Source organism: Trichomycterus rosablanca, chromosome 6 (genome assembly GCF_030014385.1).
Source record: "Trichomycterus rosablanca isolate fTriRos1 chromosome 6, fTriRos1.hap1, whole genome shotgun sequence".
Classification (NCBI taxonomy): Eukaryota; Metazoa; Chordata; class Actinopteri; order Siluriformes; family Trichomycteridae; genus Trichomycterus; species Trichomycterus rosablanca.
Window position 1 is genome coordinate 11,585,618 of NC_085993.1, and position 14,186 is coordinate 11,599,803.

Sequence of the window (14,186 nt, forward strand, 5' to 3'; positions counted from 1 at the left end):
CCTATGACACTTGCATTTTTGGATGTCGCTATGTGCACAGGGTCACAGTCATGCTCAGACAGGAAAACTACATTAATTAACTATGATTTTTGATAGAGGGATTGTTGCATTGTTCTTTTTATTTTCTCTGATTATTTTTTATTATTATTATACTCTTGTTTTTGTAAACTGTAACACAGTGTCTTGGCTAACATTGTTAAGGCAGTAAGATTCTGTTTCACCTACAGCCTCTGCTCTGTCAGTATGTGTTGTCACTGTGTTTTAACAATATGTGTGCTTAAACCTTTACTACTCCAATTCCCATCAAAAGGACTACTAAGAATCAAATATAAAGCTACTGCAATTTGCTTTAGGATTTTGTGCTGTTTTGAGTAGCCGGCAGAAACACTTCTGGGAAAGCATAATCCATGCTTTTGGTGAGGTCCTTAAATCGGCATGCCTACTGTCACGAAACGCTGAACGTCACAAATAATGTGTAACAATTCTCAGTAGTCCTGAGGGACAGCTTTTGATGTAAAGGTCAGTACTGTACAATGAGTGACATCCTGTGATAAGCCAGAAGTGTTCCACTGTTAGTCAGTGCTGATAACGCTAGTATGTGCTACCACTAAAGCCGTGCAAAAAAAATGACCATAACAGGAAAAGGCTGCTCTTGCTTGTTTTGTTGTAAGATGTGATTTCGGGAACATGGATGTCTGGATGTCCTCTTTCCCCTTATGGGTTGATAAACTCGCAAGTTCATTTCCTCTCTCTTTCTCTTGTGTGTGTGCACGCATACATGCAGAATATGTGAGCATCGAGTTGTTGGAAAACTAAATTATTCATCCAGTACAGAGGAATTCAGCTGATACTGCAAAACAACACAATGCTAAACATGTTTTAACTGGCATGTTGTAAGATGGTTTGTGAATATAAATGTGTTTTTGTTTGTTTTTTATTAAACTGACATGTCAAAGTAGGAGATGCTCTAGTGGGGCAGTGTTTTTATACGCTAGCTCAATACCCATGGGATCCAGGGTTCAAACCCCTAGTTGTGCTATTGGCTGTGTCTGTGAGGGGAACGGCCGAGGCCCGGTGATGGATTGGTGTCCTGTCCGGGGTGTGTTACTACACTCTGCCCAGTAATTACAGGAAAATTAGACTCCGTGCCACCCTGACCAGGATAAAACTGGTAAAACATGAAAATGAAACAATAAAAATTTAAAGTAATATTGGCCCACAAATCAATACTGGTTAGATGCTCTGCATACATAAGTCTATTACATGTAGTGTAGGGTCTAAAGAATCACACTTGCTTGTATGTTATTACAGTTTTTACATATTTTAATTGATCATTGAAATGTTAAGGTGCTTGGGTGATGCAGCGATCTGTTACAGAAGCCCACTAAAATTACAATCCGGGGCCGCTCAGGTGGCGCAGCGGTAAAAACACGTTGGATCCAGAGCTGGGATCTCGAATACATCGTATCGAGTCTCAGCTTTGCCTGCCGTCTGGGCTGAGTGGCCACATGAACAACGATTAGCCTGTTGTTCAGATAGGGGTGGGATATTAAAAAAAGCCAGATAGGGACTCTGTCATAACTAATGCAATTACGACCTCTGCTGGCTGATTGATGGCACCAGCACAGAGACGGGAAAAGAGTGCTGTCAGGGTGTGTCTCTCTGTACACAGTGCAGATCCGCATTGCACTCGTCAAAGTGTAGGTGATAAGATGCATACGGCATGCTGCCCACGTGTCGGAGGGGACATGGGTTAGCTTCGTTCTCCTTAATCAGAGCAGGGATTGGCATTGGTGGAGAGGAAGCGTGGCGCAATTGGACGTGCTAAAAGGGAGAAAAAGGGGAGAAAATGCATAAACAAACAAAAAAAAAAAATTATGATCCGGGTTCAAATTCAACCTAACATGAAACAGCAGGCTCTGAAACCCGGCGGTGATCTCAGCCTAACCTCCCTGGCCAAAAAAAGGAGAAACACCCAAAACTTGTGTACTCTTTCTTCTGATCTAAAAATAGCTCCCCTTTCCCCCATCTGTTTCTGATGTTAGTTAGACTTAGACATACACACGATGGAGAGGAGAAGCACATCTGTGTGTGCTTTAGTAGCTTTCTCACCATCTCTCAGATGTACACTTTCACCAGTTGAGTACAGCTGTGTACATAACAGGATGAAGAGAAGGATTTAAAAGTTTACAGCTAGTTCCAGTTTGTCTCAGTTGTCTTCTTAGAATGTATGACTCAGCTTTGCGGAGAAAAGCCTCTCCGTGCTCCTGCTAATCTTTCAGCCACCAGGAAGAAGAGGAAATTCCGGCTAACCGTCTGATTACCTAATTCAGTTCATTAGGTCTGGAAAAGCCAAGCGCTACACTCCAGTGATGTGGAGATGTAGAAGCAGGGAGAAATATTGTGCGAAAGGTCACGTCTTGATAAAAGACCCAGTATAAACATACATTTGTTATAGCCCAATCTGTCGTAAGCTTAGCGTTTTAAGGTGGACCCACCATGACCCTTATGAAGTCTGAATGGTTTAGTCTGCATTTACATGGCACACGAAAAAACCTCACTGTCCGGCTGTGCCATTATTTCTTATGGACTGAGGCAGGAAAGCTGCGCACATTTACCGCTTGCCACTCTGCTCAAGGTTCAATCTAATTGAACTTTTTTCCACCTTGCTGCTGCCACTAATGCAACTCCTTGTTTATAGGACGTAGACAGATGTGAAGCATAGACATGGCAGAAAGAATCTTGGATTGGTTTTAATTAGATGAGCAATTATGAACAAGCCTAAGATCACCATGTGCAATGCCAAGCTTCAACCAGTCTTCTTTGTTTTAATAAAGATACAGTGACCAAAGCCACAGCCTACAATGATATTTTAAATCTTTTAACTTCATGATGGCACTGTAAGGAAAGCACTTAAGAAAAGCACTTTCCTGTATGGTCAAAAGTATATGAACAACTGACCATGAACTTGTTGGGCATCATGTTGATCAACTTTTTGATCAACTCTCCTTTAATTCTGCTTCACAGGTGGAGTTGGCACTGTGGGACACAGCTGGGCAGGAAGACTACGATCGCTTAAGACCCCTCTCCTACCCAGACACGGACGTCATCCTCATGTGCTTCTCAATCGACAGTCCAGACAGTTTAGGTAACTTATTTTTATTTTTGGGTGGTGGGTGGGGTTTATGAGGTTTATGAGGTTCCACAGAAGGACACGCTTGTCTGAGTCATATTCACGAGTTACGATCATGGTTACGCCCGTCTACCAACGTTCTAGAGTTATGGTGGTGTGATAAGAGATCTTGATTGCAGAATCACCCTCATGGATCATCTCAGTAAGCTTTCTTATCTGGACTGAGGCACACCCTGGCATGGGTGGTGTAGAGGTCTGATACGCTCTCGGAAGTGCCACCGGCCTTGCAGTGCTGTTGAATAAAAACTAAAAAACTGCTTTACATGCACTAAAATAATTTGACAGTTAAAACCGACTTCAGAAATGTATCACTAAATAGGATTATGGGAATTATTGTGATTATTGGAAAGATACTGAGTACTGAGAACTATAAGGTATCTGCTAATACAGAATTCACTGTTCATTCTTTACAGAACATAAACATTACTTTAAGTAGGGCAGTTTTTAATGTTCTGGAGAACTAATAACCAAGAACCAAGCTGCCACAGTTGGGCCTTAATGCTCAGCTTAGCTGTGAGGGACCTGCCAAGTCATTGCCATGTCCAAATAATTCTGCTGAGGAATCGAGCTTAACTGGCAGAAGCCCATACTAAATTACTAATATGAGGAACACACAACAAGGTAAAACAGCATAAAGAATCAGAATTAAAATACTCAGAGTGCAGCATCCATTAGTCTCTTTTATAGTGGTAAGCTTTATAGTGAATGATTCCTTTAACTGCTTTACTCGGGTCGCCACGTTTAAATTTTTTTTATCTGCATTTTTGATTTGGCACAGTTTTTACACTGGATGCCTTTCTATTCATCTAGGCTTGGGATTAACACTAAGGGTGCATTCACATGAGAAGTGGCAAAACGTCGAACCTTGGTGCAAATTGCTCAGTGCTTGGCTAGTGCATCACGACAAATCCACTCTGAAAGCATTCGCATACACATCTATGTATCTGTATTTTCCGTATTTTGTCGGGATGCTGAGAAATTGTGAGAATCAGCTTTTCAGAGAGTCTAAAACAAAAAGCTTAACGTGGTTTAATGTATTAAAAGAACGACCTAGGAACACTAAACCTCTTAATTATTACTGGTCATAAGTTCTCTCCACTAATTGAATTCCTCTGTTGTTTTTTTTAATATAGTAAGTCAAGTTTTGTTAACATTAAGTGTTGTTCATACTGCCTGAGTCGCTTTTACAGCGTCATATCAAACAGTTAGTCTCAGTGGAGGTGCTTTGAAAAAGTCAGCAGCAAACTGGGTCAACCCTCAATCAGGTGAACTTTGAGCGTCGCAGCAAGTGCAAACATCTGGAGCCTAACACATGAAAAGTGCGCAGTGCTCGCCGCTTAGGGAAGCACAGCGGCAAGCTAAGCAGCACCGCTAAACTCCATAGGAAACAACGACACAGCCGGCGCAAAAGCAGTTTTGCCGCTTCTCATGTGAATGCATCCTGAGAGTGGACTGATATTTGTTTTCACAATAGCTAGATTCATGTTACACCATTTGTGCACCCAGCCTGGGATTCAAACCCCAGAACTAAGGCACCGCTGTTACCATCAGCATGGCTCTTACTATTAGCGTACATGATGGATAGGTTCATTTAGGAATGTCACTGGTACAGTGAGCTTAATAGTGAGCTTCCTAAATGATGTAACTCAAAGAAATCTTCAACCATTTGTAGATAATGAAGAAGATAAACTTAATAGTGGTGGAATGAGAATTGTGTATCTTCTAATGGTAATGATCTTTAAATTTCAGTTTACACTCATTCAGTATTTAATTCATTTAGCTGGGAATTTTTGTTCTCTTTTTCAGAGAATATTCCAGAAAAGTGGACACCAGAGGTGAAACACTTCTGCCCGAACGTTCCCATCATATTGGTGGGCAATAAGAAGGACCTGCGCAATGATGAGCACACGCGGAGAGAGCTGGCTAAGATGAAACAGGTACGTAGTTCCCACTTTGCTGCTCACAGCACTACCATTAAAAAGCACTAAGAGGATGGCATGAATGTCAGTTTGTGAGGCATCATCTTCATCATGATCATCATTTGAGTACATATTGCACTCTGCTACTGGCTACTTGCCAAACCTAGGAGCTAGCCTGCTAAATGATATGTTTCTCAGGAGTGACCTTTAGCACCCACGTCCACATAAAGCCTAGATTTAGAATGAAACAGAAAACAAAACACAGATTAAGCATTATCTTATCATTAGTGTGTATGTGTTTTGAAGATATGGCTAAACCCTTTCTCTGTGGGCCATATTTAAACTTGGTGATTTAACAAGATGGGGTGGTCTGTGGTTTACATTATTGTATTATTATTCTTTTGAGAATTTTATTGACCGCTTTATTTAGGTTTCACCAGGAAACACTGGGCGTAAGGGAGAAATACACTAGACAGGGCACTGATCCCCGGCCTCATTCCCAGCCAGTCATGTCTGTGTAGGTTCGAATCGCAGCGGTGTTGGGCTACTGTAATAGAGGGCCGTGTCATTTAAGCTGCTATGGTTTTCTTCACATTCATTGTTCTTCTATTCTGATTAGACTTTCTATGAGTACACCACTACCCTGTAATCCCTGAAGATTTCCATCTACAGTAACTCTGCTATTCTTTACATCAGCTTTCGACATGTTCTTTTATTTATAAATGCTAAAGACTTAACATTAGTCTGTACAAAGTTTGCACACATTGGTTTGCAAAGCACTAAGAAATGAGAACCTTATGTATATTTAAAGCTTTTATTCATATCCAAGATCAAGCTTGGTCCAACATCTCATGTTATACTCTGATTGCAGGAGCCTGTAAAACCAGAGGAGGGTCGGGACATGGCTAACCGTATCAGTGCTTTTGGCTTTCTGGAGTGTTCAGCCAAGACCAAGGATGGCGTAAGGGAAGTGTTTGAAATGGCTACCAGGGCAGCACTTCAGGTCCGGAAGAGGAAAAAGACGAGTGGTTGCTTGATCTTGTGAGAGATGTCTGGAGGCCTGGAGAAGAATGTGTGGCATTCAAGTGACAAGAAGTCCACCTGATTTATAATAAGATGACATTTATGTTCTGCACTGTACTGTATGTCTATATGCTATGTGCATCAAAAGGACAAAGACGGGCAGCAATGTAGATTTATACAAGGGATGCCTTGATGTAGTAGTTACCTGTAACACACAATTGTGTTACAAATTGCGATTTGTGTATCTTTATTTCCTGCCATGATCATAGACTTTATATCTAGATGTAACTTCTTACTAACCATATATTATTAATATAAAGTTATTAATTAACAAAGTTTTGTTTTATCTAAAGTGGAATGTATTTTGCACAGCATTTATTGGACCTCCTTCACTTTTTTTCTCTGCTGATTAACTTTATGAAATTCGCAGTGGCCTTGTTTATGGCGTTGGGGATGGTGCCATTACAGCAGGTGACAATAGTAAAACCCAGTCAGATTCAGAATTGGCTGGTATAACAGCACCAGTGTTGAGAGTAAATTTACAGCTGGTGCATTTGTTCTGTTAACACCGAAATGCAGTGCAGATTCGGTCAGGCCCCGATTGTACTGTATTCTACTTCAGGTGGGTCCTCATTGTCTTTTTGTCTGAAATGGTATTTTAGGAACGTATGCCTTTATTATGTGACAACCGGTGCTCAGGTGGCACAGCTGTAAAATACCCTAGTCTGCTATCAGCTAGTCTGGCGTCTACGCATCTACACATTCGTAATTGGCTGTGTTTACGCTCAAGGCCCTGCAATGAATTGGCGTCATGCCCGGGGTGTTTTTTTGGGGGGAGGTGGCTGAACAGCCTAGTCTTCAGGGGCTGCGCTTATCAGTCCCAAGTCCAGATAAAATGAAGAGGTTGCGTCAGGACGGGGATTCTGTGTAAAAAAACTACCAAATCTACTATAATCTGCTGTGGAAACACCTAAACATGGGATCAACCAGAAAAAATCCTTATGTGATGAACTGTCATATTGTGTGAAGCACATGATTTGAGAACAATTAACTTCAATTTCAGTGTTGTTTTACCTTATTTCATTCAATATTTAAAAAATAAATAAATAAGATTGGACAAGTGTATTTTCAGCACCCATGAGGAAAATGATGTGTGTTGCTAATCCTTTGCATGAATATTTATGGGCGGGTATTGCTTTTTTGTTTTACTTTCTGTTTGGCTAAAACTATTAAGTATAAGGAATACAAACCATTTCAGTTTACGATTTGATTGAGCTTGATTAATTTTCACCCCTTAGGTGAATATGACTTTACCCTATTAACAGGGAACAAACACTGACTCACTCTTTATCGCTTATCCAATCAGGGTCGTGGGGGGGAGCTGGAGCCTATCCCAGCTTTTCAATGGGCGCAAGGCACACAGTAACACCCTGGGCAGGGTGCCAATCCATCGCAGGGCAGACACATACACCCATTCACCTATAGGGCAATTCAGTGTCTCCAATTAACCTGACTGCATGTTTTTGGACTGTGGGAGGAAATCGAAGCTCCTGGAGGAAACCCACGCAGACACGGGAAGAACATGCAAACTCCACACAGAAAGGACCCGGACCGTCCCACCTGGGGATTGAACCCAGGACCTTCTTGCTGTGAGGCGACAGTACTACCCACTGAGCCACCGTTTTTCAATGGCCGTTTTTCAAACCCAAAGTACGTAGCAAACGCAAATTGTGTGGGACATCTAATATGTTCTGTTATGTTAAATATGTGAAATTTAGCAATTCAATATAAATTGGTAATGAACTGTGCAGGTAAAAATTGGTGTCTACACTTCACACACTGTATGAGCATCAAACTGGTCCAAAATGTTGAACTTGTAACAGAACCATTTGAATTTGATCCACTGACATTTTTATGCTGAGCCTCCACATAAATCTAACCCAAACTGTATGGCTAGTACCACACCTTTGACCCTGTCATAACTTACCTGCTGTAAGCCTAGCCAACAGGAATGAGTTCAAGATTAGTGTCAGACTGGCTGTCACTGACCTTTACTATTGGAATTAAATTTTAAAGATGACATGCGATTATAAATGCAATATGGTCTATTATGCTGGTCAAGCATCTACACAGACATGACTGGCTTTGGGTGCTGAGGTTGCTGACCCTTGTGATGGATTGACGCCCTGTGTCCTGGAAATTCCAGTGTTTCCCGGTGAAGGTATCACAAAATTAGAACCACAATTTAATTCCTGTTCTTCTATGTTGTCGATTGTGCAAAAATGAGATAATAATGATAATTAAAAATGTAGCTTTTAAAATTAGACACAGTATCTACAGTTTATTACTGATCTCTTCTGGAGGAATATGCCCACATACATGTACTGCACTCTACTTTTACCATGTTAATAAAATGCTAATATCTCCACCCATTTTAAAGCTGCACTGGTCAGTATTTAATCTCATCTTTACAAATATTATGGAACGAGTAAAATGGAACTGTAAAAATAATTTGATCAGGGTAAGTGTATTATACTGAGTAAAGAGTCAATCAAGAGAACTCGTGTTCCAAAGGTTGCCAGATTTATGACAAGTGTGTTTTATCCACAATCCAACTTTGCTGCTAAAATGACAATTTAAAAGCGCTATAATCCAAAAGATGTTGCATGTCGATATTAATAGCATGATTACAATTTATATAAACATCTTGAGAACAGAGTGAAAATTATTTGTAAATATAATCTGAATAAAGCAAGTGTATCATACTGTGGAGTCAATCAAGAGAACTCGTGCTTAATTTTTCAAAGGTTGCCAGATTTATAACAAGTGTGTTTTATCCACAATTCAACTTTGCTGATAAAACGACAAATTACAAGCGCTGTAATCCAAAAGATGTTGGATGTCAATATCAATGACATGATTGCAATTTATTTAAACATTTTGAAATAAACTGATTAAAAGTAGTGTATCATACTGAGGAAAGAGTCAATCAAGAGAACTCGTGCTTAATTTTTTCAAAGGTTGCCAGATTTATAACAAATGTGTTTTATTCACAATCCAACTTTGATAACTTACAAGCGCTGTAATTCAAAAGATGTTGAATGTCAATATCAATGACATTAATACAATTCATGTAAACATTTTGAGTACAGAGTGAAAATTATTTGATAAAATAATCTGAATAAAGCAAGTGTATCATACTGAAGAGTCAATCAAGGGAATTCGTGCTTAAAATTTCTCAAAGGTTGCCAAATATCTGACAGTGTGTTGCGTCCACAATCCAACTTTGCTGCTAAAACGACAAATTAAAAGCGCTATAATCCGAAATATGTGGTCACAGATCATTTTAATGCAACAGCACCATAAACATTCTGCACATATTGAATATAACATTATTATTAGGATGATTTATCACAGCAGAACGTCAAAACACAGGTAGGACATGAGATTACTGGTAACACTGCTGCCGTGCAGTGAGGGCTCAATATGCAAAGTTGGTAGTTTTGTTGGTCACATTGCTAACAAGCAGTTAATGTTTGTCAGGGCTGTTTCTTTATTTTCTTTATTTGTGTAAAACAAGACTGAATTGCTTTAATAAAAGTCGAAGTTACAGCCATTCATGAAGAGAACTTCACATTTTACATACATTTAGTAGTTCTTGGCAGTGTTTTTAACATTAATGGTACATTTCAAGCACTGAACGTTGCATTTAGAAATATGAAATAACTTTAAAAATGCCACAAATGGCCATTATTTTAACCACTACAAACCCTTTAGAGTTTTAATCAAAGAAACTGCTTCAGAATGGACAATAGTCCATCTATGCTAATAAACCTGTATTAGCTTAGGTTTGTGTACATAGTGGTGTGTCCTTTTCTGTATCACATGTTGTATAACAAGAGTGTACAAGAAATATGGAATGTTACACAATTACTTTAATGACTAAACTGATCTTACTTAAGCTCTAAAAATAGAATTAAGCTTCCTTAGTCTAAATCTTTGCTTTTTTAAATATATTTGACATGTAAAGTAAAACAGACAAACCCATATTTCCTCTCAAATTCATAGAAACAATGAAATGATCTCTGTAAGGCCAGTGTAATACATAGAAACCCAAACTAGTGATGCACATGTTATCCAAAAAAAAGCCCTTTATGCAAGACATAAAACATTTGTTGGGACTGATTGTAATCTATTTCAGTCATTTGAAATTTAGAAATTTGGGAGTCAGCAGTAATACGTTTATTTTAGTAATACGTAAGCGGCATTTAGCAGACGTTTTTATCCAAAGCGACCTAAGAGTCCTGTGACAGAATACAGTCTAAGCAATTGAGGGTTAAGAGCCTTGCTCAAGGGTCCAACAGTGGCAACCTGACAGTGGTGTAGTTTGAACCAGCGACCTTTCGTTTACTAGTCCAGTACCTTCACTGCCCAACTGCTACAACTGCCCTAATTATTAAAATACTTCTAGTATCATGGAGCCCAACATAAACTGAGAAGGGTATATCTACATGTGGAAATTAAGAATTATTATTGTAGGAACACAATGTAAAGCTAGCACTCGTTACAAAATAGCTTGTCGCATCAGTACACATTCAATGGATTTGGTCCAAACTAGTCCAAACAAAGCACATGAAAATCAGTCCCTCCTCACTGCTGTCCCATTGATTTCAAGCCTGTTGTTACTATGCATTTATTCTAGAATGGCAAAAAATGGCCACCTTTAATTAAAAAAAATTATCATATCATTTTCATTTCCAACTTTTCTGGAGTCAGTGCCAGTGTAGCCCAGCTGTTGCTCCTAATAATGCATGCACCTAATCTACGTATATATAGACTTTACATTGTTGTTCAAGCCCACATATGTACCACTGTTAAAGATTAAGATGCCAGTGCAGGTAAATGTGTGTGGCGAGTGCAGAAAAGCTTTATTTTTGTTTATTAATAGAACCTACAGTGGGTCCAGGGCCTGTACTGGAAACACTGTGTGTAAGGTTGGTTGTCAATACACAAATGGTAGCATTTCGAGTTAACAATCCACCTACTAGTGTGTTTTGAAAAGGAAATCCTTATGGTCATTGTAAGAATTTGCAGTATGAAACTGCAGATTAGGTGGAGTCGAGAGTCATAAGTTGATAGTGCTACGAGGCACAAACTCACAAACTGCAGCAATAAATGTGACGTTAAGATGTTAAGAATTGCACTGAAAACACACCCAGAAAAACTTAATCCAATCAGCAGATATATTCTTAAAACAAAAGTGCAGCACAGTGGCACAATAGGTAGTGCAGGTGCCGCACAACAACATCTCCAGGCACAGCCTGTGACTAGTTTGTAATGCTCTCCATTTACTTCAGATGTAGGCAATTTATTGACTGGTTGATTGTACAGGGAGTATTCCTGCCTTGCTCCCCAGTAGTTCCATTTGGTGCTGGAGCCACCATGATCATGACCTGAAAAAAGTGGTCAGCAAAAATGACTATCAGTTGTGAATGTAATTGTGATCACAAAATACTGAGCATTGTGACAACAGCTATTTACTAACACCCTCACAACAACCAATCCTGACCCTGCAAGCATGTTTTGGAAAACCAAGGTGTGATGGTGCATTTTAAGACAGTTTGTGACATGTTTACATGGATGATCTGTCAATCAGATGCATTGCTACATTTTTATGGTTAAAACTTCTCTGTGGATTTATGCTACTGTCAATTTAACCAAACATTTAAAAATACTGTCTCCAGCTGTGTATTCTCTTCATAAGATCATGTTGGGCTCAACATGACATGGTAACTGCATTTTTTTGGAGGATGCTTGTAAATGGTACATTACATGAAATAGAAAAAAGCCTGAATTTCATGATTGGAAATTAAATTAAACATTTAACCTAAATTTAAAATACATTTAAGCTTAAATTATGAATAAATTGTCAGCAGTTTTATAATACTGGACTGGAATACTTATGTTCTAGAAAATGTCCTAAAGGCTAAAATGCAGAAAGTGCTCCAGTGCCCAGTGGCTTTTTTCAGTAAACATGTGGTTGATTGGAGGGCAGCAGGTCTGAGAGGTTTTACTGTTCATTTCTCCATTCAGGATGCACATCCTGCTGCAGAGCACTCTCTTCTAGATCTACACACAAACAAATGATTCATATACAGTCATGTACAGATATAAACGAATCTCTACAATATGTCAAATACTACACATAAAAGAAACATCATCAGACTAAATTATTACTTCAGTCTTCTTTTTATACACTATATGGCCAACGTCTGTAGAAACCCCGTACATGTTTGAGTTTAAGTTCCCATTGCTGACAGGTGTAAAAAAAATATATACAATATAAATTTGGTGTGGAGGAACTCTGACCTCAACCCCACTGAACACTTTTGGGATGAGTGGAAGTGTGTTGCAAGAATTTGCACACACTGCCACAGACACACTCCAAAATCTTAACTCCAGCTGTTACAGCTGTAATGTTGGTGGCAAATTCATATTAATATTCATGGTTTTTGGAAGTCTGACAAGATTATAGTCAGATCTTTTTATACTTTTCTCCATATAGTGTTTGAAAAAGTGAAATGAGAGCTATATTTTAGATAATTGGTGTTTAGTTCCATACCATCAGTGGCAGTGTTTATTTTTAGAGATGCCAGTCGAGTCACTAGATCATCCTCCCCCTCAGCGTCCTTGTAGTCAAATCCGGTGTAGCTCTGCTCTTGCTCACAGTAATGAATGAATCTAATAAACACATATACACAGTTCTGTCCTATCAATGTGTAACACTTATTTGTAAAGGACATGTAAGCCAAGACAGGCTTGGCATTTCAGTGATGGTGTTGTAAAACCAAATGCCATTTTATATTAGTTAGTGATTATAATTAAGTACAGCTGCTGACTTAAGCCACAAGCATTGCATTAAGAAAGCCTAAAGCTATTCCCGAGTTATTATTGGAAATAGCAGATTATACATTTCACGAATAAGGAATGTTCAAATTTGTTTAGATGATTAGATGTAATTCAAGGAACCACTAAAAGTCCTGCTATGGATTAAAAGCTGCTGGAACACAATGGTCACTATCCATGTTCAGGCGAGCTTTTTGAAGCCTGTGCTCCACAATGGCCACAAAAGCCACGATGACCAAAATATGTTGAATACCTCACCTTTTAATCTCCAAAATACAACAATATTGTTCCTACTGTAAATCATTTTGGATATTTTTATGCTCTGTGGCAGTTTTAATGCCAGTGTAACTGGTGCATTGCAGAAAGTGGGTGTAATCATAGATTCTCCAGTAGGATGATGACTCAGCTGGATCTGGCTGAAATTAATCCTGACCTCAAACTTATCAAGAATATGTAGACTGTATTTTAAAAACAAATTTGGTGAAACTTCCAATGATCAAGGATGCAGCCATAAACTGAACAGGGATGACATTCTAGAACAATCCTGCCTATTAACAACTGATGAGAACTGTCGGATCCTAACATTACACAAAGCTAGTGAGTGGAATATGTTTATAGGGTTTACGTTAGTATATTTGAGCATGGCTGAATATTGATAAATATTGTGATTACGGCATTGCCAAAGATCCAAACTAGAGATGTGCCAAAAGCTTGTGATAATGCTGATCAAGATAAAAAGAGCTTAGAGTTGTATAATTTAATATAAGCTTTCTGTATGTTTATGTGCCATTAACAAAATCACAATAAATTTAAACCTGTGTTCTTAATTAAAATCAAAGGAAAATAACTGAAATCCCAGTACTGCCATGACATGCACATTTAGTAAATAAACCTTTAAGAATGTCAGTTTAAATATGAACAAGTTTATAATGTATTTACAGAACTGAAGAGTTTGACAGGTTCATCCTACCTGTTCCAGATGGGGTTCTTGTTGAGAATGACAGGGTTTCCTACCACGATGAGCAGGGCTTTGGCTCTGGTCATTGCTACATTAAACCTCTATTAGAGAAGAAACAGGGTTTCCATAAAAAAAATTTGCTACCTTAATAAAAGACTTAAATCTAGATATAAATGTGACTTGAATG

General features: G+C 38.8%; 2 protein-coding genes across 3 annotated transcripts in view; one reads left to right on the plus strand and one right to left on the minus strand.

Moving 5' to 3' along the window:
• rhoca (ras homolog family member Ca) overlaps window positions 1-8,567 on the plus strand; it is a 33,398-nt gene extending 24,831 nt beyond the window's left edge. For both annotated transcript variants that reach the window (XM_062997421.1, XM_062997422.1), the window contains 3 exons: window positions 3,028-3,148; window positions 5,000-5,130; window positions 5,984-8,567. In XM_062997421.1, the coding sequence (XP_062853491.1) occupies window positions 3,028-3,148; window positions 5,000-5,130; window positions 5,984-6,157 (426 nt within the window). In that variant the 3' untranslated portion in view covers window positions 6,158-8,567. The remainder of the gene's footprint in view (window positions 1-3,027; window positions 3,149-4,999; window positions 5,131-5,983) is intronic.
• A 707-nt stretch (window positions 8,568-9,274) lies between these two features.
• mov10a (Mov10 RNA helicase a) overlaps window positions 9,275-14,186 on the minus strand; it is a 34,210-nt gene continuing 29,298 nt past the window's right edge. Inside the window, exons 20-22 of the mRNA XM_062996606.1 lie at window positions 14,012-14,100; window positions 12,758-12,876; window positions 9,275-12,264 (exon numbers count right to left, since the gene is read on the minus strand). Of these exons, the coding sequence (XP_062852676.1) occupies window positions 12,206-12,264; window positions 12,758-12,876; window positions 14,012-14,100 (267 nt within the window). The 3' untranslated portion in view covers window positions 9,275-12,205. The remainder of the gene's footprint in view (window positions 12,265-12,757; window positions 12,877-14,011; window positions 14,101-14,186) is intronic.